The 23,747-nt window shown below is 43.6% G+C and overlaps 1 protein-coding gene across 4 annotated transcripts in view; it reads right to left on the bottom strand.

The window, feature by feature from the left end:
- The window catches only part of KIAA1549 (KIAA1549 ortholog), a 151,420-nt gene that overhangs the window by 32,675 nt on the left and 94,998 nt on the right, over positions 1-23,747 (bottom strand). For all 4 annotated transcript variants that reach the window (XR_007479353.1, XR_007479352.1, XM_033432375.2 and 1 more), the window contains exons 13-16: positions 12,787-12,989; positions 9,928-10,151; positions 8,830-8,983; positions 2,647-2,964 (exon numbers count right to left, since the gene is read on the bottom strand). Coding sequence is in view for 2 of the 4 variants with exons in the window: in XM_033432375.2 (XP_033288266.1) it covers positions 2,647-2,964; positions 8,830-8,983; positions 9,928-10,151; positions 12,787-12,989 (899 nt within the window). In the remaining 2 variants the exon portion in view is untranslated. The remainder of the gene's footprint in view (positions 1-2,646; positions 2,965-8,829; positions 8,984-9,927; positions 10,152-12,786; positions 12,990-23,747) is intronic.

Raw genomic sequence — 23,747 nt, 5'->3', positions numbered from 1 at the left:
CAGGCTTACTACTCTTTTCTTCTGCAAATCTAATCTGCCATTTATCCCATCCAGTACATATTTTTCATCTCAGACATTATAGTTTTCATTTCAAAATTTGATTTGTATCCTTTAATATTTTCAATGCTTCTAATTGATATGTTCACTCTTTCCTCTAGTTTCTTGAACATACAGAACTCCATTATAATTCTTTTAATATCTCTGTCTACTAATGCTACCATCTATGCCATTTTCTTGCTTCTCTGCTGGTCTGGTTAGTTTGATTGGATGCCAGATTTTGAGTATTAAGTTGACCTTGCTGGATACTGTATAGTTTTGGTTTTCTTTATAAATATTCTTGAGTTTTGTTCAGGTTCAGGTCTTACTTTTTTCTGTGTTAGGTAGAATGAGAGCAGCTCTGAGTACTCTAATCGAGGCTCCATGAATTATGAGGTCTTTCACACTGGTACAAAAGAAACTGTATTAGTCATCTCAGGCTGCCATAACAAAATATCACAGATTGGGTGGCTTAAACAACAGAAATTTACTTTTTCACAGTTCTGGAGGCTGGAAAATCCACAATCAAGTTTCCAGCAGGGTTCAGTTGTTGGTGAGAGTTCTCTTCCTGGTTTGTGGACAGCTGCCTTCTTGTGTTCTCATATGGTGGAGAGAGAGCTCTGGCGTCTCTTTCTCTTCTTCTAAGGGCATCAGTTCTATCAGATCAAGCTTCCAACCTTATGACCTCATTTAACCTTAATTTCCTCCTTCAGGATTCTATCTCCAATATATTCGCATGGGGGTTTAGGCTTCAACATACAAACTTGGGGGGAATACAATTCAGTCCACAGCAGGAACATATTCCCACGCTTATGTGAGCTCTGAGGATTGTTCCCGCTAATCTTTTGGGAGTAGTTCTGTACTTAAAACTGGTCAGTACTCAAGTGAAGATTCCATGCAGCTCTCTGGAATTCTCTCTCTGTGCATCTCTCTGCTTTCCTGCACTGTCTATTGTGAACTCTAGCTGCCTTTTCCTCCCCAGACTCTCAACTCTGTTTTCTCAACTCAGGGAGACCACTGAGCTCTGCCTGGGGTCTTCCGCCCTGCACCGTAGCTAGAAACTCTCTCAAGACTAGAAACTCTCTCAAGACAGTTGGGGTGACTGTAGGGTTCTACTCATCTCTAACGACCAATGTTGTGAAAACCCATAGATTTTGTTCAGTTACTTTAGTTGTTTCTGGAGAGAAGGTAAATCTAGATCCTTTCCTCCATCTTGTCCAGAAGAGGGAGTCTGTACCAGACACTTTCACTTCTGTGTCTCTGATAGCTTCCCCACTACCTGAAATATTCTTCTTTAATTGATAACCACTAATGACCCTCAGACTTCCACTTAGATTTCGTTTTGTCTATAAAATCCTTCCCAAGCACTTTCAGTCAAGTGCTCCCCCCACATACTTTCCTCTTGCCATGACACCTGCCACACTGTGCTGTACGAAGTTATTGCTTCAACTGTCCACATACCCGCACTGGGACGTAAGAGCTGGAGTAGTGCATCACGCACCTCTGTTTCCCGAGCACCCAGAACATGGCAGGTGCTCCATAAATATATTTGAATGAATAAACAAATGAGAGAAGCTTAAACAGACAGCAGCTATAGTCAAATTCATTTCATCACCGAGTTTTGTTCAGTATCATCCATTTCCTTGAAGATTATAAACTACCAGTTACAATTATATACCAACTGTAATTATGAAGTAGTTTAATAGTTATTGTTGAAACTATCTATATTTTTATATTTAAAACAACAATGACCAGATTGAATATTTTTCCCCTGCATGGTAGCCGTTATCTATACCTCAGGCCCACCATGTCTTGAAGGAAACAATCTATTGAGAAGAGCATACTTTCAAAATTCATACCAATTTCAGAGATGAAAATTCTTTTAACATATGTTTATTACCACCCAATTTAACCTTAATATGATTAACAAAATTAGAGGAACCCTGTATAAACACTCCTTGAAGAAGAAATTTAAATTGTAACCTATTAACATCTTTCCAGAGTCAAATGTTTCAGTCTGATCGTTTAATCTGAAATTAGCAAAAAATAATATTTAATGCTACATCCTTGAGTTCTACGTCTTCTCCGTGACTTGAGAAGGTACATTTGAAAGGTCTGACTGAATATGAAAAAAATAAAGGATCACAAAGACAGATGAAACACTGAAATGTCAACTCCCACGATGGAAATCTGGTATTTGAAAAGAACTGCTTGGCTACTTGTGGACTAGCTGCCTACACCCAGACCCTCACCTCACCTCTTCAGTCCCAGGTGGCCTACACAAAGAAACTTAATGATTCTAGTACATTCTTAACTGTACCTCTTATGGAGACATCAATGAGAATATATTTTGACACATACTCCACCTATTATTTCATGATAACAAAGGGAGCTCAGGAAGATACCTCCACAAAACACCTGAGTTGCACAAAAGAATGCTTTCAACACTGAGTATTAACCTAGAAGATAATAAAAACTAAGACTCATCATCCAAGCTTTAATTCCAATCAAATCCAACAAGAGTATTGCAGGGATCCTGAAAACGAGGCAGTCAGGCAACAAAGCTCCGACATCTTGCCCATAAGAGAATTCTAGAAGGTCCACACTTACACTGCATGGGTTGTTGGCCGTCTGAGCTGGGCTGTAGAAGGACCCCCACTGGGTGGCTCGTCTCTCTTCCCGGGAAGGGGTGCTGTTCACAGGCAGGCCGGCTGGGACACCAGGGCCTGCAGCTGCAGTGTTAGGGGGCTGGCTGCTGGGGGCCACGAGGGCAAAAGCGTCATCCAGGAGGGAGTGCATGGTCTGCCGCGCCTCCTCGATGGATGGCTGGGGCGGGATGTACTGGGAGGCTGGGAAGGGCAGGCCTGGATACCTCCCCAGCTCAGCTGAAGACGGCGTCTGCACATCTGCTGGGAGGTCGGGATCAGACTACAGTGGGGGAAACAGCAAAGTGAAGAATCAGACACGAGCTTCTGTGGAGACCCAAAAACAAAACTCTAGGACTAAAAAAGAATTTAACAATTTTCACTGACATTGAGGAATGGGTTTACCATAAGAATTTTTCAAATCACAGCTGAGGAATGTGCATTACCTTTCATGGAGGCAAAAAGTTTGAATCAGAAGAAATAAAAAAGTAAAATTATTCCACAGTCATTTGTCCAGCAAAACTCAATCAACTCCCTGAAATGTATCTCAGTACCTGGAAGTGCACATGTTTTCCTGAAAGCCCCTAGCAAACAAAAATGATGTGTCAGAGTCTATATATTAAAATACCTAGTTGACTTTCCCTAGATACAGAAACCCAAAACTAAAGCAGTCTATTGACTATTAAAAATAGGAAGAATACACCTATTGTTGTATAGGTGTATTCGCCCTAAACACCCGCAGAAGAGTTCAAAGGCACCACGATATTACAACTACGTGTGTATAAACCATTTTAATACCTATTACGACAACTCTTTACAAACAGTAAATAGTGTCAATTATTTGTTCAGAAACTAACTTCTTTTAAATGGTGGTATCCCTGGATAACATGAGTCAACAAGAAAAGTTTAAATTATATTCTATACCCACTGTCAAAGAGGCAGGGACATAAGTAACAATTAAGATTTTTAAAAAATCTTATTTCCTGATACTACCTTCTGAGCCAAGTGTTGTCATAATATATACTCGGTAAACTGTAAGAAACAAAACAAGGAACCAATGGAAGAAGAGGCCTTCCTGGTCTCAGTGGCCCCAGAAGCCCAAACATCACAATGACTACAACTGACACACTGAAAAGAGAAGAGGTTCTGCTCGAGGGGCTGGTGACCCCTCGTTGGATCACTCTACATGACGGCCAAAGGAAGGCATTCCCATATCGCTTTGGATCAGTGAGTCTCTTACAAAGAAAATCTCTCTTGCAGAGACACGTCCTTCCTCTTAGCCAACTGCCTAAAATGCTTCGTAATGACTATGGTCTGTCCAGCAATGATCCGTTATTATTCACACCAGCGTCAAACACTTAACAGCAGCAGCTGCTTAACTCCAAACAGAAAGAAAACCAGATAACGTACTGGCAAACCCACCAACAGCTCACAGACCTGTTTTGCTTAGCCCACACCAGTCTTTAAAAAATAGATGGGCAATATTTTAAAAATCTGAAAATTTCCTACTAAAACTCAAAGAGTTCTGGATTCTCTTGGCAGACCTGGAAGCCCTGGCATCACTGGGCCCTCACCCTCGACAGAAACAAGTGCCATTAGGTAGAGACTGCCCCCCTGAGATGGGCAGGTGCTCTGCCCTTCACAACAGCGAGTGGATGGTCTCACTCCAAGGTACAATACACACTTAGTCCTGCGAGACTGTTTCTCCGAAACACAATATCCCAGTAAAGTTCTACTAAATGACTTAGTCATCAAGGTAAGGATTCGGGGCCCCAAAGGTCTCTGGTTTATGACGTAGCATTGGCAAGACTCTGTGTTCCTCTCCTTACAAGGTGCAAAAAACGGCCCACACTCATCCCCTTCTTCCGTTCTCGGTTTTCTCGAGGAGCAGATGGGGAAGAATGTAGTCAGTAGAAAGCCCCCAACCTAACACTTCATGGAGAAGAGGATAAGCATGTCTGTAAAAACATCCTGCTGGTAAGTAAGAGGGTCTCTCCGAAGCCAGAAGCGATGTTCCTGACGGTGGTTCCAGGAGCTGACTGGGTAACCGCACTGCAGGGAAGACAGCGGTGTGGCCACAGCCTAAACCGAGATTCCAAGGTGGGGGACAAACCCTACATACACTTGAAGAGAGTCCTTAAGAGCTATAGCCACTGCCAGTCTCACCCTCGGTAGTCATAACTTTAAAGAAGGTTTAACTTTTACAGCAAGAGAGACATGTTGTGAAGGTGTGAAGTGAGGTCCCCTTGGAGTCTCACTGATCCCACGAATCCTGCCAAGAAGGCAAAGAACTACAGAGCCGTGATGTCAGAGCTTCCTGTTCTCTGGTCTTCTTGCTGCCTCCACACTTCGCAAGCTAGACTATTAGCAACCTGCAGGCCAAGAAGAGGTCTTGTTCATTTTCCTATGGCCCAACATCCAACAGTGTTTCACATGTAGATGGTACTTAATAAGAAATGAATAACTGTGATCTTCAGAAGCTGAGATTTACCCAGGATCCCTGAGTTGGAATTCGAATTCCATTCTCTTGAATCCAAGTTTGATGACTTTGTTTTAATTTATTTTACTTATTTTTGGCTGCGTCAGGTCTTCATTGCTGCGCACGGGCTTTCTCTAGTTGCGGCGAGCAGGGGCTACTCTTCCTTGTGGTGCGCAGGCTTCTCATCGTGGTGGCTTCTCTTATTGCGGAGCACGGGCTCTAGGCGCACGGGCTTCAGTAGCTGTGGCTCGCGGGCTCTAGAGCGCAGGTTCAGAAGTTGTGGCGCGCGGGCTTAGCTGCTCCATGGCACGTGGCATCTTCCCAGACCAGGGCTCGAACCCGTGTCCCCTGCGTTGGCAGGCAGATTCTTAACCACTGTGCCACCAGGGAAGCCCCCAAGTTTGATGACTTTGATATTCAACTTGTTTCCTTTGCACAGATACATGTTCACCTATCACTCCTGAGAAATACACGAGAACTTTTTTACTTTTAGTCATCAGAGACGATGTATTCTGGTGCCTCTTTGCAATCCTTCGTATTATAAGAGAGTGATCACGCACCATGGTTGGCCCAGGACAAGCTCAGTTCATGCTTGTCGTCCCAGGATAATTAACAGCATCTCCTTTCACCCTCACAAGTGTCTGGCTTGGATAATAAATTATATCAGCATTGACAAACTTCCATAAGGGGCCAGAGAGTAAATAGTTTAGGCTTTGTGAGCCATACAGCTACTCAACTCTGCCACTGTGGCAAGAGCAGCCATAGATAACACAAAAATGATGGGTGTGGCTGTGTTCCAATAAAACTTTATTTACAAAAGCAGACAGCAGGCCGGATTTGCCTGAGGGTCAATGTTTGCTGAGGCTTGAGTTATAATGGTAGCCCTAGTTACAAGAAGTCCAGAAATATTTCTTTCACCTCAGGAGAAGAGAGCTCTCAAGAAGAAGATATTTTGAGGCGAAAGCATATAATTCAAGACAGTTCAAAAACATGTAGGTCTAGGGCTTCCCTGGTGGCGCAGCGGTTGAGAGTCCGCCTGCCGATGCGGGGGACACGGGTTCGTGCCCCGGTCCGGGAAGATCCCACATGCTGCAGAGTGGCTGGGCCCGTGAGCCATGGCCGCTGAGCCTGCGCATCCGGAGCCTGTGCTCCGCAACGGGAGAGGCCACAACGGTGAGAGGCCCGCATACCGCAAAAAAAAAAAAAAAATGTATGTCTAGTATAATCTTCAAGATGAAATACTACCTAAGAAAAGGTGAGTTCCCAAAAAGGCATTATCTGTGAAGGTATATGTTTCATCGGACTCACAGACTTAGAAAACAAATTTATGGTTACCAAAGGGGAAAGGTGGGGGGAGGTATAAATTAGGAGGTTGGGATTAACATATACAACAAAGACCTACTGTAGAGCACAGGGAACTCTACTCCATCTTCTGTAATAACCTATATGGGAAAAAAATCTGAAAAAGAATAGATATATGGGGCTTCCCTGGTGGCGCAGTGGTTGAGAGTCCGCCTGCCGATGCAGGGGACACGGGTTCATGCCCCAGTCCGGGAAGATCCCACATGCCGCGGTGTGGCTGGGCCCATGAGCCATGGCCGCTGAGCCTGCACGTCTGGAGCCTGTGCTCCGCAGCGGGAGAGGCCACAGCGGTGAGGGGCCCGAGTACCGCAAAAAAAAAAAAAAAAAAAAAAAAAAGAACAGATATACGTATATGTATAACTGAATCACTTTGCTGTACACCTGAAACTAACACAATATTGTAAATCAACTATACTCCAATATAAAATTAAAAAATAAACAAAAATCATACAATATAAGTATTAAAAAAATATATATATGTTTCAGAATTTTTAGGGAGAGAAAGTAAAAAGTCCATCTGAGGAAGAATTTCTTATTAGGGAACCTTTGAAAAATGGAGCCATGTGGGATGAAGCAGCTGACTGAGTTAGTGTTCTCCAGGGAAGGGCTTCTTCCCACCAGCTGAGGGAGGAACCTCTGTGCTTTCTGCTAAGAAAAAAAGCAAGGAGAAGAAGGATAGTCTGGGCCACCATGAAAGAGGCCTGATTTATGGTCATTGAGAGGGCAAGGGGAGGACAGGTTATTTCCTCACAAAACTCAATGGCACTGGATGATGGAACTCAGGGCTACTGAAAAAAGAACGTGCGGGACTGCAAAGGCTCTCCTACAGATTTGTCTCAGAGAAGGAGCCCTGGGGCTCTGGAAGCTAAGAGGGAAGAAGAAATGCTCCCCCTTCTTCTGCTCATCGGTTTCACACAACAGGATCTCTGAGATCCCGGATGAAACAAAAACGAAAGCTCCAGGGGACCATCCTGGGGAGTCAAGGGAACGGCCCCCCCCCCAGATCAAGCCACACACCACAGACGCCCAAACACCGGTCCAAAAACACGGCAGCGGCTCAGGAGCGCCATCTACTGTGAGAACTGCCTGAGGTTCCCCCACCTGAGGAATTCATTCACAGCCTTCAGAAAGGATTCATTCATTCTGTTGGGGAGCAAAGCAGCCTAATTCGTAGACATTCCAACCCACGGGAATCACACCAATCCTCATGAGCCAGTTACGAAGGGATGGTCAGTCTCAGGACACCAGAAACACAGCAAGTTCCAAAGGGAAACCCTGGTTCTTTCAGATGGTCACGACAATTATATTTAGCCCCAATGTCAGTATGGTACTTGGCACGTATGTGTAATTCTGTTTAGTGCCTCTCAGTGTTAGTTATCTGTGTAATTTGAGAGATAAAATATAAAACTCAAATAAGAAATCACTGGTTACCTAAGCTCTAACTGAGTGATCATGTACATCACAAACTCCTTCTCCAAGAATGTGTTTGGCTAATTTCTCTCTAAAAAGGATGGGTCTGTAACTTTGTCTCCAGAAGGAGAAAGGTGGTCTTGTGCAACGAGAAAGGGCATCACCCTGGCACAGGGCTACAGACGTGCACTTTGTGTCCCGGTGCTGCCAGACACACTGGGAACGTGGGGCTCCGGCTCTGTCTTGGGGTGTCTTTGTGTCTGTATTTCTCACGGCCCCTTGGGGAGGCTGGCCCTTTCTTCCCTGCTCAGTGGGGTCTGTATGTGTCTTAATGCTGTCAACGTCTGCTTTAACACTACAAGCAACTCTGTGCCCCTTTCCTTTGGAAAAAAATGTTTAACTCCCTGTTTCTTAATTTCCATTAAGCTCTTTCTTCCTTTAAAACTAGATATATATATATATTAGCAAATGTAATATCCTCTTAGCACTCCAAGAACAGACGATGGGACAAAACCCTAAATGTCCCTCCTACCACCATGAAACCCAAACAACTCTCTGATGAAGGGAAGAAAAAAGAAACTTTCTGGACGCTTCTCTCTGTTTTCCAATTAACCTCGAGAAGTTGCCATTCTGAAGCCTGAGAGGACAGGGTTTGCTTAATAGGAAGTAAAAACACTGAGTGTGTTTCCAGAGGGCTCCCCCAGCAGCCCCTTGGTCTGTATGACTCGAGTCCTTCTTCAAAGGAAGTGCCCACCCCTTCCCCACCCTACGCGCCTCACAACCTAGCTGGTCCTGGAGCATCCCCTACTGGGCATCAGCATCACCCAGGGCAGCAGCCGTCACTGCTCATTCTCCTCTCCCTAAGAGCGACCAGAAGCAAGGCTCAACATTACACACCGGGCAACCAATATAGGCAGAGTTGTGGACACCAGGGGGCCGTTTGTAAGTGCCGTCGCTGTCTGTGGTGATAAGTCTGTCCTTCTCAGCATCTCCGGGGCAGCCATTGACCTGATGTTTCCGGCGTGGTTTAGGAGAACGTTTTATCCTGGAGCTGCCAGGAGAAAAGAGAGGTTATCTTCATAGGAAATAACCTTCCGGCCATGGGCTCATCAACTAAACGCCAAGTATTTTCTGCGTACCTAGGACCTGCTAGCCCCTGTGGTAAACACCCCACAGGATGCAAACAATGTGTAAGACACAGTCTCTGCTCTAAGAAAGCTCACAGTCCACCGGGGCAGACTATACTAAACACACGGAACAACAGAGAATAGTATCACCGCTGGCTACCTGTGGCCTGATCTAGGTCTTAAAAAATGAGTAGGATCTGCGGACGGGCAGGGAAGTGGGGCAAGTGTGAGGTGCAGGCAGGACCGTGTGGAGGGCCAGAAACAGGAATGCAGATGAATGTTTGGGGGGCAATGAGGCCACCGCCTAGGGGGCGGCAGTTCCTCTGTGCTGCTGGGCGGAGGGGGGAGCAGCTGGGTGAAAGGCAGTGCCCCGCTAGGTACAGGAGTCCAGGGTCCACCCGGCAGGCAGCCCAAGCCAGCACAGGTGTGAGCAGAGCAAGACACAAACGAGAGCTGATCTTACACAAAATGCCTCTGCATTAGGGGGCAAGGGCCTGGGAGACCAAGAGACCGAGACTCTGAGAGCGGCTGTGCGCCCGGCCGAACTGGTGACCAAGCACGGGAGGTGGAGATGCTGGGGGTGAGAGCTGAAGAAGAGAGGCAGGGAGAGGGAGCCCTGGAGCCCTCTGAGAAGGACGGCGCCACCTTTTCAGAAGTCTGAATTCCAGGAGACACGAAACCCAGGGAGGTGCTCCGGGGCCACTGGGGTGGAATGAATGCAGCCTTCACCACAGGTGACCTCCAGGTGGGATGGCGGCCTCCCAGCCTACCCAGCCTGGAGTCGCTTGCAGAGACTTCTCCCCGCCCCCTCCACAGCCGAGCCATTGTAGCCCTGCAGCAGGGGCCTCCGGCCCGGCTCGGGGCCCACCTCTTCCTGGGCTCTATGAACACAGAGGGCACGCTGGCCGTGGGGTCCAGGATCTTGTCGATCTGCATCTGCGCCCTGCGGTACACGCGGTGCCGCTCCCGCGTGTCTCCCGACGACAGCTCGTCCAGCACCGGGAACTCGTAGTGCCCGCGGCGCTTGGCGCGGAGCCGGATCTTGTTCCGATGGTGCTCGATCTCCGACTTGTGCCGCAGTGCTGTCTGGATCTGGGAAACGAGACAGACGGAACGTTCTGACGGTCTCTGGGGCCACGCAGAGAAAGCAGCTGGGAGGCCTTCCTGCGACTCTCCTCCACCCGCCCCCGGCTGTCCTAGGCTCCCACGAGGCCCCGAAGGGGTGACAGGGATAGGCACACCCACACGGGGCGTGGGGAACCTCCATCATCCGGAGCTGTATCCCCACACTCCACGTGGTGGGTGGGACGCGGGAAGCCGTGGTATCGGCCCCCAAACAGGGCAAAAGAACTCAAACCCGGGAAACAGGCCAGTGGCAACTTTGAAGATACTGAGAGACAGTGACAACTATACGTCATACGACCCGAGAAAAGAGTAAATATTTTCCATACCCAATAATATCACTACTTTAGAGATTTTTAAATTAAGACAGAGTGAAAGAAGATATTTGCGTTATACAATAAAATACCCATTTACTAATGATGTTTAGTGTTATCAAAACAAGCCCCCAGCCATGAGACACCCCTCCTCAAAGTGGAAAATCGACACGTATGGAAACACATCCTCGCTGGCTACAAGGGGCCTGAACTAGGTCTCCAAGAGCCGGCTGGTTCTGAAGCAGGGGAGGGAGGGAAGTGGGCAGAGGGTGTGCAGGGAAGGCACCAAGGTGCTGAGGGCCAGAAGCAGGAATGCAGACGCAGGTCTGGGGGAACGAGGCCACAGCTCCGGGAGCGGCAGGTCGGCTGAGCTATCAGGGAGAGCAGACGGGGAATGCTTTCCTTCATGGAGGTGCCTCCCCTTGTTTTCTAAGCCCTTAGCCCAGCTTCAGAGGACTTAACAGCAAGCGAGATGGAGACAGAGGGAAAAAGGGAAACCAAACTAGGCATCCGACTGGGAGAAGAGAGCAGGAGCAACGTCTAAGACAAGGTGGGACGCTCCTGGCCACGCCACAGTGGACGAGGAGCCACATGCTCCTTGCGACTGCTTGAGGGAGGGTCAGGTGGATGAGATTCTTGACAACTTCCCAGCAGGATGATTCAGGAAGCCCCTCTTACTCTATCAGGATCTAACTGTTCTTTAAAATATATGAGGTCCCCACAGGAGGACCAAGACATGCTAGGAATCTGCACCAGAACCTCCTAAAAAGAAAACATTTCCACTGAGATGTATGGAGCCTACCGGTAGGTGCACCAGTACTGATAATGCTCTTGTTCTTAAGTTGGGTTTTCACTTTATGCTTTATAATCAATATATATGTTTCCTATACCATATGCATGCATCAAATACATTTTAAAGATAGTAAAAGAAAAAAGTGGCGATGAGTCCTATCCAGTTGTAAGGCCTGGTGAGCTTATTCTCTTCTTTTTTTGGCCACACGGAGAACCCACTCCAGGGTGCTTACTCATGGCCATGTGAGGCACATGCAACACAGGACTGATGGGGTCACAGGTCTAGGCTAGGACCGGGGTCATGCAGGGTCAGGGCTCCTGAGCATCAGTGAGAAGGGACAGCATGTGTCACCTTGAACCCATGACACACGTTCTTCTGGTCATGTCCTTGGCAAGGAGCCAATGAGGTGTGGCGAGGAGAATGTGTAAGAACTCTTGCTAAGACTTCTGTAAGATGATCCACTTTAAGGATTGAATTGCATCGATTATTAGTTCACCTGGCAGAACTCACAACAGCAGCAGGTATTTCTTAGAGGCAGGAAACTGACAGTCATGATGCTACCATGTGTGCGACCCTAAACAGCATTCATTCCACTCATGGTCCAGACCAGGTCAAACTCATCAAGTTCAAGTTAACAGTGACGTGACCCGGCCTTCTGGTTCCCCAAATCTTAGGAGGAAAGCAGATCTATCTCACTGTTCCAGGAGTCACTGGAAATACAGTTTCTTCCCAAGACTTACCTAGATGTTTGGGGCCAGAGCAGATCTATCAGGCATCACAGAGTCTACTGTGGTCCCAAGATAACCCCACATTCAACAATTCACTAGGAGAACTCTCAGGACTCAGAATGTAAGTCCAATTTATTACAGCAAAAGGACACAAAGCAAAACCAGCATAGAGGAATGGCACATAGGGTGAGGTCTGGAGGAAACCAGGCACAGCTTCCAAGAGTCCTTTCCCAGAAAAGTCACGCAGGATGTGAACTCCTCCAGCAATGAGTTGTGACAACACATGCGACACGTCTACCAGGGAAGCTCATTAGAGACTCAATGCCCAGGATGTTTACTGGAGGCCGGTCACATAGGCACCCTCTGCCTAGCATGTACCAAAATTCCGGACTCCCAGAAGAAAGAGCTGCTCAGCAAAAATCATGTTGCTTGTACAAACAGTTTAGGCACAGCGAGCCACTCCATTCTGGGAATGGTGGGAATCTTTCCAAGATCCAAATCCCCAAACCCCAGCCACGGGCTAAGGCGGACTTTCTCAGGATAGCCACCCCTGGTCTTTAATCTGCACATCCACCAGTGTGCCTACTAGTGTCCTTGAATGGTATGTGATCTAAAAACACTGAGTACCAGATTTTAAATTAAGAACATCTGTGAGCAGCTCCTAACTTTAGCTCATATTTTTGACACTAACTTCATTTTTAAGCAGTGACCAAATGAGAATGTAAGGTTTTTCTTTTTTTATTAATGTACTTTTTCATAAAACCAAATACCTCTTTGTTAATTTTGTTGGTTTCGGCCACTCGGTCGGCCAGGATGGGGTGTGGAACTGGGGGTGCCGGGATGGGCTGCATGGCGATCAGCTGAATCTTATTGGGGACCCGCCGACTGGCCTCCGAGGAGCGGGAGATCCTGTCCACATGCTCAAAGATAGAGGCTGACGAATGCTGCTCATTCCCCGAGCTGGGTGCTGCCCCTGGAACAGAAGGAAAAGAAAAATTAAGAAATAAAGTCATTGTAAAGAAAGAGCAAATCATCACAATTAGGGATTTCTTAAAGAATCGTCAGATGGGCCCCTGACCAAAAACACATCCCCAACTCCAAGGCAGAGTACTTGAAATGTCACTATTCGAACTTAAATTGTCTGGGATAAGTAGTGTCTCCTTCAGTCTCATTAAAAATTACAAATATCCATAGGCAAGATATGAAAATCACTACGACATTATGTGCCCCAAGTGGCCCTGTTTTGTCTAAAGGTGTTTCAAAGTCTTCAGTAAGACAGGGTAAAGGACAGGAGAAGCCTGACGTGGGTAGGCCAGTAGCAATTTACAGAACTTGGAGGACAACACTTATGGCAGCTCTGAATGTCCATGCTCATTTGAAGTGATATAAATTTAGTTGCAAGGCAATTACACTGTTGAGATAACAAAAGACCAGGGGATTGTGGACCTGCTGGCAAGTACCAGTGAATGATTAAGGCTTCTGCCTTCTCAGTTCTGATGAAGAAAGAAAATGAAGAGTCAGGAGAAGAAAAAGCTACTGCCTGCATGGAATTAGTTCCCACTTTAAAAACAGATGAAGAGGGGCTTCCCTGGTGGCGCAGTGGTTGAGAGTCTGCCTGCTGATGCAGGGGACACGGGTTCATGCCCCGGTCCGAGACCGCGGAGCGGCTAGGCCCACGAGCCATGGCCGCTGAGCCTGCGCGCCCGGAGCCTGTGCTCCGCAACGGAAGACGCCACAACAGTGAGAGGCCCACGTACCGCAAAAAAAAAACAGATGAAGAGAACACTGAAAAATGGTTAAAAGGGTAATTATTTTAAGTAACCGGAACTGCAAAAAAGAAAAATATTTAAATGTATAGAAAAAAAGATAGAAAAACACTTTAACAGAGACTGGATCTTGGTATGAGTAATGTTCTCCAATTTCTTGTATTTTCTGTAACGTGGATTTTCTCTAGTCAGTATTACTTTTATAATAGAAATAATCCAAATAAACTTTAATTTTAAAAAGGCAAAGAGGGTCTTCCCTGGTGGTGCAGTGGTTGGGATTCTGCCTGCCAGTGCAGGGGACACGGGTTCGAGTCCTAGTTGGGGAAGATCCCACATGCCGCGGAGCAACTAGGCCCGTGCACCACAACTACTGAGCCCACGTGCCCCAATTACTGAGCCCGCGTGCCCCAATTACTGAAGCCAACACGCCTAGAGCCCATGCTCCGCAACGAGAAGCCACTGCAATGTGAAGCCCACGCACCACAACGAAGAGTAGCCCCCACTCACTGCAACTAAAGAAAGCCCGCATGCAGCAATGAAGACCTAATGAAGCCAAAAATAAAATTAAAAAAAAAAATTTTTTTTAAAGGCAAAGAAAGAGATGAAGAGGGGCTGAATGGATGGAAAGAACTCTCCAGTTAGACACACTAAGATCCCACATGCCCTCCCTCTAAGCCACAGGTCACCTCTAGACGCTCTGGACACTGCTTGAAAATAAATGGCCAACAGGCCAAGAGAAGAAGTGAACGCATGCCAAAACTATTTTTAAACAAAAGCCTAAGTTTTGAAACCTCGAGCATAAGTGAAAAATATACAGGTTTCCCCTCAGTGTAAAAAAAGTGTTGAGCAAGAGGGCAGACAACAGAAGCAAAAACTACAATTCTGCAGCCTGTGGAACAAAAACCACATTCACAGAAAGACAGACAAGATGAAAAGGCAGAGGGCTATGTACCAGATGAAGGAAAAAGATAAAACCCCAGAAAAACAACTAAATGATGTGGATATAGGCAACTTTCCAGAAAAAGAATTCAGAATAATGATAGTGAAGATGATCCAGGACCTTGGAAAAAGAATGGAGGCAAAGATCGAAAAGATGCAAGAAATGTTTAACCAAGACCCAGAAGAATTAAAGAACAAACAAACAGAGATGAACAATACAATAACTGAAATGAAAACTACACTAGAAGGAATCAATAGCAGAATAATTGAGGCAGAAGAACGGATAAGTGACTGGGAAGACAGAATGGTGGAATTCACTGCTGCAGAACAAAGAAAAAAGAATGAAAAGAAATGAAGACAGCCTAAGAGACCTCTGGGACAACATTAAACGCAACAACATTCGCATTATAGGGGTCCCAGAAGGAGAAGACAGAGAGAAAGGATCAGAGAAAATATGTGAAGAGATTGTAGTCGAAAACTTCCCTAACACGGGAAAGGAAATAGCCACCCAAGTCCAGGAAGCGCAGAGTCCCATATAGGATAAACCCAAGGAGAAACACGCCAAGACACATAGTAATCAAATTGGTAAAAATTAAAGACAAAGAAAAATTATTAAAAGCAGCAAGGGAAGAACGACAAATAATATACAAGGGAACTGCCATAAGGTTAACAGCTGATTTCTCAGCAGAAACTCTACAAGCCAGAAGGAAGTAGCATGATATACTTAAAGTGATGAAAGGGAAGAACTTACAACCAAGATTACTCGACCTGGCAAGGATCTCAATCAGATTCGATGAAGAAATCAAAAGCTTTACAGACAAGCGAAAGCTAAGAGAATTCAGCACCACCAAACCAGCTCTACAACAAATGCTAAAGGAACTTTTCTAAGTGGGAAACACAAGAGAAGAAAAGGACCTACAAAAACAAACCCAAAACAATTAAGAAAATGGTAATAGGAACATACATATCGATAATTACCTTAAACTTGAATAGATTAAATGCTCCAACCAAAAGACACAGGCTTGCTGAATGAATATAAAAACAACACCCATATATATGCTGTCTACAAGAGACCCACTTCAGACCTAGGGACACATACAGACTGAAAGTGAGGGGATGGAAAAAGATATTCCATGCAAATGGAAATCAAAAGGAAGCTACAGTAGCAATACTCATATTAGATAAAATAGACTTTAAAATAAAGCATGTTACAAGAGACAGGGAAGGATACTACATAATGATCAAGGGATCAATCCAAGAAGAAGATATAACAATTATAAATATATATGTACCCAACATAGGAGCACCTCAACACATAAGGCAAATGCTAACAGCTATAAAATAGGAAATCGACAGTAACACAATAATAGTGGTGGACTTTAACACCTCCCTTACACCAAGGGACAGATCATCCAAAATGAAAATAAATAAGGAAACAGAAGTTTTAAATGACACAACAGACCAGATAGATTTAATTGATATTTATAGGACATTCCATCCAAAAACAGCAGATTACACTTTCTTCTCAAGTGCACACGGAACATTCTCCAGGATAGATCACATCTTGGGTCACAAATCAAGCCTCAGTAAATTTAAGAAAACTGAAATCATATCAAGAATCTTTTCTGACCACAACGCTATGAGATTAGAAATGAATTACAGGGACAAAAACGTAGAAAACACAAATACATGGAGGCTGAACAATACGTTACTAAATAACCAAGAGATCACTGAAGAAACCAAAGAGGAAATCAAAAAATACCTAGAGACAATAGACAATGAAAACACGACAATCCAAAACCTATGGGATGCAGCAAAAGCAGTTCTAAGAGGGAAGTTTATAGCTATACAAGCCCACCGCAAGGAATAAGAAAAATCTCAAATAAACAATCTAACCTTACACCTAAAGGAACCAGAGAGAGAAGAACAAACAAAACTCAAAGTTAGCAGAAGGAAAGAAATCATAAAGATCAGAGCAGAAATAGATGAAATAGAAACAAAGAAAACAATAGCAAAGATCAATAAAACTAAAAGCTGGTTCTTTGAGAAGATAAACAAAATTGATAAATCATTAACCAGACTCATCAAGAAAAAGAGGGAGATGACTAAAATCAATAAAATTAGAAATGAAAAAGGAGAACTTACAACAGACACCGCAGAAATACAAAGCATCCTAAGAGACTACTACAAGCAACTCTATGCCAATAAAATGGACAACCTGGAAGAAATTGACAAATTCGTAGAAAGGTATAACCTTCCAAGGCTGAACCAGGAAGAAACAGAAAATACAGACCAATCACAAGTAATGAAATTGAAACTGTCATTGAAAAGCTTCCAACAAACAAAAGTCCAGGACCAGATGGCTTCACAGGTGAATTTTATCAAACATTTAGAGAAGACCTAACACCCATCCTTCTCAAACTCTTCCAAAACATTGCAGAGGAAGGAACATTCCCAAACTCATTCTATGAGGCCACCGTCACCCTGATACCAAAACCAGATAAAGATACTACAAAAAAAGAAAATTACAGACCAATATCACTGATGAATATAGATGCAAAAATCCTCAACAAAATACTAGCAAACAGAATCCAACAACACATTAAAAGCATCATACACCATGATCAAGTGGGATTTATCCCAGGGGTGCAAGGATTCTTCAATATATGCAAATCAATCAATGTGATACACCATATTAACAAACTGAAGAATAAAAACCATATGATCATCTCAACAGATGCAGAAAAAGCTTTTGACAAAATTCAACACCATTTACGATAAAAACTCTCCAGAAAGTGGGCATAGAGGGAACCTACCACAACATAATAAAGGCCATATACGACAAACCCACAGCAAACATCATTCTCAATGGTGAAAAATTGAAAGCATTTCCTCTAATGTCAGGAACAAGACAAGGATGTCCACTCTCACCACTATTATTCAACATAGTTTTGGAAGTCCTAGCCATGGCAATCAGAGAAGAAAAAGAAATAAAAGGAATACAAATTGGAAAAGAAGAAGTAAAACTGTCACTGTTTGCAGATGACATGATACCATACACAGAGAATCCTAAAGATGCCACCGGAAAACTACTGGAGCTAATCAATGAATTTGGTAAAGTTGCAGGATACAAGATTAATGCACAGAAATCTCTTGCATTCCTATACTCTAATGATGAAAAATCTGAAAGAGAAATTAAGGAAACAATCCCATTTACCATTACCATTTAACATTACCATGTTACCATTGCAACAAAAAAAATAAAATACCTAGGAACAAAGCTACCTAGGGAGACAAAAGACCTGTATGCACAACACTGTCAGACACTGATGAAAGGAATTAAAGATGATACCAACAGATGGAGATATATACCATGTTGTTGGATTGGAAGAATCAATATTGTGAAAATGACTATACTACGCAAAGCAATCTACAGATTCAGTGCAATCCCTATCAAACTACCAATGGCATTTTTTATGGAACTAGAACAAAAAATCTTAAAATTTGTATGGAGACACAAAAGACCCCCAACAGCCAAAGCAGTCTTGAGGGAAAGAAACGGAGCTGGAGGAATCAGACTCCCTGACTTTAGACTATACTATAAAGCTACAGTAATCAAGACAATATGGTACTGGCACAAAAACAGAAACATAGATCAATGGAACAAGATAGAAAGCCCAGAGATAAACTCATGCACCTACGGTCAACTATCTATGACAAAGGAGGCAAGGATATACAATGGAGAAAAGACAGTCTCTTCAATAAGTGATGCTGGGAAAACTAGACGGCTACATGTAAAAGAATGAAATTAGAACTCTCCCTAACACCATACACCTAAATAAACTCAAAATGGATTTGAGACCTAAATGTAAGACCGGACACTATAAAACTCTTAGAGGAAAACTTTGAAAGAACACTCTTTGACATAAATCACAGCAAGATCTTTTTTGATCCACCTCCTAGAGTAATGGAAATAAAAACAAAAATAAACAAATGGGACCTAATGAAACTTCAAAGCTTTTGCACAGCAAAGGAAACCATAAACAAGATGAAAAGACAACCCTCAGAATGGGAGAAAATATCTGCAAATGAATCAATGGACAAAGGATTAATCTCCAAAATACATAAACAGCTCATGCAGCTCAATATTAAAAAAACAAACAACCCAATCCAAAAATGGGCAGAAGACCTAAATAGACATTTCTCCAAAGAAGTCATACAGATGGCCAAGAAGCACATGAAAAGCTGCTCAACATCACTAATTATTAGAGAAATGCAAATCAAAACTACAATGAAGTATCACCTCACACCAGTTTGAATGGGCATCATCAGAAAATCTACAAACAACAAATGCTGGAGAAGGTGTGGAGAAAAGGGAAGAACCCTCTTGCACTGTTGGTGGGAATGTAAATTGATACAGTCACTATGGAGAACAGTATGGAGGTTCCTTAAAAAAACTAAAAATAGAATTACCATATGATCCAGCAACCCCACTACTGGGCATATACCCAGAGAAAACCATAATTCAAAAAGACACATGCACCCCAGTGTTCATGGCAGCACTATTTACAATAGCCAGGTCATGGAAGCAACCTAAATGCCCATCAACAGACAAACGGATAATGAAGATGTGGTACATATATACAGTGGAATATTACTCAGGCATAAAAAGGAACAAAATTGGGTCATTTGTTGAGACGTGGATGGATCTAGAGACTGTCACACACAGTGCATAAAGTCAGAAAGAGAGAAACAAACATCGTATATTAACACATGTATGTGGAACCTAGAAAAATGGTACAGATGAACCGGTTTGCAGGGCAGAAATTGAGACACAGATGTAGAGAACAAACGTATGGACACCAAGGGGAGAAAGTGGTGTTGGGGGGGTGGTGGTGGGATGAATTGGGAGATTCGGATTGACATGTATACACTGATGTGTATAAAACTGATGACTAATAAGAACCTGCTGTATAAAAAAATTTTTTAAATTAAATTAAAAAAAAGAAGTGTTGAGCAAAGCAGTAAGGAGTAAGTAGTTGATACTGTATAGAAGGAACGCACATCAGTGGTACGTACATCTTTGTACTTCCTCTTAATTTGAATTATATTCACTTGCTATCCCAAGTGATGAGAAATTATGTGCATAGCTCTGTGAACGAAGACATCTCTCTTGTCCAGGAGGCAGACTTGTCTGGATTCAGGCTATTCTCCAGCTTTCTTTCCCTGCCTGGAGGGAGCCTGACCATTTGCACAATACAAGCACAGCCAGACACCACCATTCATCCCTTCAGCTACTCAAATTACAGGCAAGAAGCCTAGAAGGAGATAATTAGCTTCATCAGATAAGGCTAGCCTTGCTAACCCAAACTTTTAAAGTGACAGCAGATGTCACAAGGGTGTCCCATTAAGCTACTGATACCTAAGGCTGAGACTGCTTTCCTCCAGGATGGTAACAAGATCAGGGTGCAAAGGTGACCAGGAAGAAAGGCCCCTCCCCCCTGCGCTGTCTGCCTGCCCGGGTCCAGGGAGCTGCAGGCCTGTGTCTCACTCCTGTCCATGCCCCATCCCACTCCCCACCTGGATCCTCGCTCTATAATTCACCAACTGCAACAGGAGAAGCAGGGGACATGCAGAAAACCCTCAACCTCTATACTGCCTGGAACCCAGCTCTTCCAAAAGGCTGAAAAGAGCAGTTTGTTATATGTCATATTCACATATTATATATACACACATACATATATCTCCATACATATAGATAAACAAACTGGGTTATTATACATAGAAATATATTTATAATACATATTATAAACACAGTTATTTTTATTGTTTGCTACGCATTGCACAATTTTTTTTTAAAAAAATTACCTGGATAGTAACGACCAATGGAAAGTACAAGGCCTACGTAGAGATCAATACTGTGTGAATCCTGCCTTAAGGCAAGTAGGGACTTTGGATTAAAGTCCTTTCTCTTCAAATATTATCAAACAAACAAACAAAATATATATATATATGACAGAAATTACAGTATAGGATAATGTCCACAAAGCAAAATGACACAGGAAAAGGCAATCTGAATTACTGAAATACCAAAGTAACAGAACATTTTTAAAGAAATATTAATTTCATTATCTATTGGTAAATACATCACACTGCATTAATACTAAGGCCTGTGACCCACATTAGTATCCTGTGAGGCAGGGATCACATCTGTCTCTTCGTCTTCATCCTATCCCAGCACCTAACCCATCACAGGCCCTTAGTAAACATTTGCTAACTGCATGAGTAAATGACTAGCCATCTCAACTAAGTTTATAAAATTCTACTCTGGGAATTCACTATAATGAAAAGAGGAGAGTTATAATTTATGGTCTCAATCATTTATAAATGTGTCCTCCACAATTACTTGAAAAACTCTGATGTTAGATGTAGTCAAAATAGTCACCCTACATTGTTGTTAAAAATTTAATTTGCTTTGCAAACTCTTTAGCATGTGCAAAAGTAAATGTCAGCTTAGTTCCTATGTGAGATTCCAGAATCTGGACTTGCTGAATTCAAATTAATGAAGTTCTAAATTCTTAAAAATCACAGCCTTGCATACATGCAACCTACGGAGAGCATAAAGAAAATACTCAGCATTTAGCCACCTTTACCTACGTGGTTTATTCCTGATGATAAAGAAGAGACAGAGAAGACTAGAATTATGCCTGGACACAGCACTGGTAGCCTGAACGTAGCTGCCTTCACGTAAGGAACATGTGTTACTCCAAACCTCAGCCGTCTTCACAACTTTGCTAAGGGGAAGCAGTGGTAATGATGTGACTTATTCTAAACCTGCAATAACTGTGAACGCAGGGACACTGAACACAGCGTGAATAATCTCATAAGGGTCTCGAAGGTTGTAAAGGTATGCATCACGGTCTAGCCACCTTCCAAAAATGGTTAGCTGGGAAAGAATAAAGTACAACCTTGAATTGACCCAAAACCAAAACAACGGTCTTTTCTCAGCTTCCATTGCAAGGTGGGCCCTGAAAATGCTGGATGACTTGTGACAGCCATCGAAAGCCTTGCCAAGGAGTCTAAAGAGACCCAGCAGCTATGCCACCCGCTGTAGTGAGCAGCAACACCGGTCCCAGGGCCGCTTGGAGGAGTAACCCAGAATGGTTCTCAAGCAACCTTCCGCCTCCATTAATTTGTATTTCATTAGGATTTGCAACACAAGATGGATTTTTATGTGAATTACAAAATAATTTAAAAGCTATGAATAAAAATTCAGAATAGTTTTATAGGGTATTTAACTAAGTTCTAGGCAAGGAATAAAACACCTTTATGGCAGCATTAAAATTTTTAAGAAGTAAATAAAGTTTTACAGGTGAATTGATATTTGTAGTGAGAAAACCATCTTTCTAAAGCATGAAAATAACATACAAATTCTGGTGCATTTTCAAATCAAAATAGCGGCATCTGAGCTTCTAGGACCCAGGAGAACATCTAGCCCTCTTGTCTCCTTCCACGGTCAACTCTGAGTCGAGTCCCAACACTGACATGCTTACTACTTGGATTTTAAATATATGTTGAGTGATATTTGATTTTTGTTAGCCATGTCGAATATACTGGTTCTAATACTAACAGTAAGGACTTAAAAACAGGAACTGAAAGCAAGATTTTCTCAGATATGCAATTAACAGAAATTAAGAAACTCCAGAGCTGATTTTTTTTCCCCAATATTTCTTTACCAGAATCAAAATTAGATTTTAATCCTGTCTATCCGAAACAGTACACCTGTTACCATAACGCTAAATAATTTTTAAGATTCTATGAAATTAGAGCTAAAGAAAAAATTCTTTATTCTTCCCTTATTCTAAGGGGTATTTTTTTTTTTTTTTTTTTTTTTTTTTTTTTTTGCAGTACACGGGCCTCTCACTGCTGTGGCCTCTCCCGTTGCAGAGCGCAGGTTCCAGACGCGCAGGCTCAGCGGCCATGGCTCACGGGTCCAGCCGCTCCGCGGCATGTGGGATCTTCCCGGACTGGGGCACGAACCCGTGTCCCCTGCATCGGCAGGCGGACTCTCAACCACTGCGCCACCAGGGAAGCCCTAAGGGGTATTTTTGTAACATTAAAAAAGAAACAACTGGAAGGAATCTCAAAAACCAGCTAGTTTAATCCCACAGGAGCCCCAAAGACTCAGGGACATACAAAGTCACAAACATGACAGTGATAGAACAGGCCCTCCAGCTTCCAACCAGAATCTATTCATTTATAGAATATGGTTCACTCTGTACTGCATCTTTATACAAAGAAATTTGTGATGAAAATGTAAGTATAAAAATTACTATTAAAAATGATATCCTGGGAACTCCCTGGTGGTCCAGTGGTTAGGACTCCACGCTTTCACTGCCAAGGGCCTGGGTTCAATCCCTGGTAGGGGAGCTGAGATCCTGCAAGTGGTGCAGCCAAATAAATAAATTAATTAAAATAAAAATGATATCCTGAGGCACCCCAATTTTCTTTGCATTGCTAAAACACAACCCTGAAGCATAAATAAAGCTCCAGCAGAGCTTCCCTGGTGGCGCAGTGGTTGAGAGTCCGCCTGCCGATGCAGGGGACACGGGTTTGTGCCCCAGCCCGGGAAGATCCCACATGCCGCGGAGCGGCTGGGCCCGTGAGCCATGGCCGCTGAGCCTGCGTGTCTGGAGCCTGCGCTCCGCAACGGGAGAGGCCACAACAGTGAGAGGCCCGTGTACTGCAAAAAAAAAAAAAAAAAAAACTCCAGCAAGTATAAGAGCTGTACTAGCACATTTAACAGAATCAATTCAACTAAAACCAACCTACCTTGTCATCAGGCCAAAAAATGCTCCAAGTCTACTAAGACCTATGGGCTTAGTTCTACTGCAGGGCATAAGTTTTATGACAATACTCTTTAGAAGGGGAGTGAAGTACATTTCATACCTGGCCTAAGGAGTTACAGCGTCTGACAACACATGTAAATATATGCTAAACCATCTAATCACACTCAACTATTTCTG

The sequence above is a fragment of the Orcinus orca genome, chromosome 9, assembly GCF_937001465.1.
Source record: "Orcinus orca chromosome 9, mOrcOrc1.1, whole genome shotgun sequence".
Lineage (NCBI taxonomy): Eukaryota > Metazoa > Chordata > Mammalia > Artiodactyla > Delphinidae > Orcinus > Orcinus orca.
Note: the sequence above shows the minus strand (reverse complement) of the source record. Positions and strands in the feature narration are given on the sequence as shown.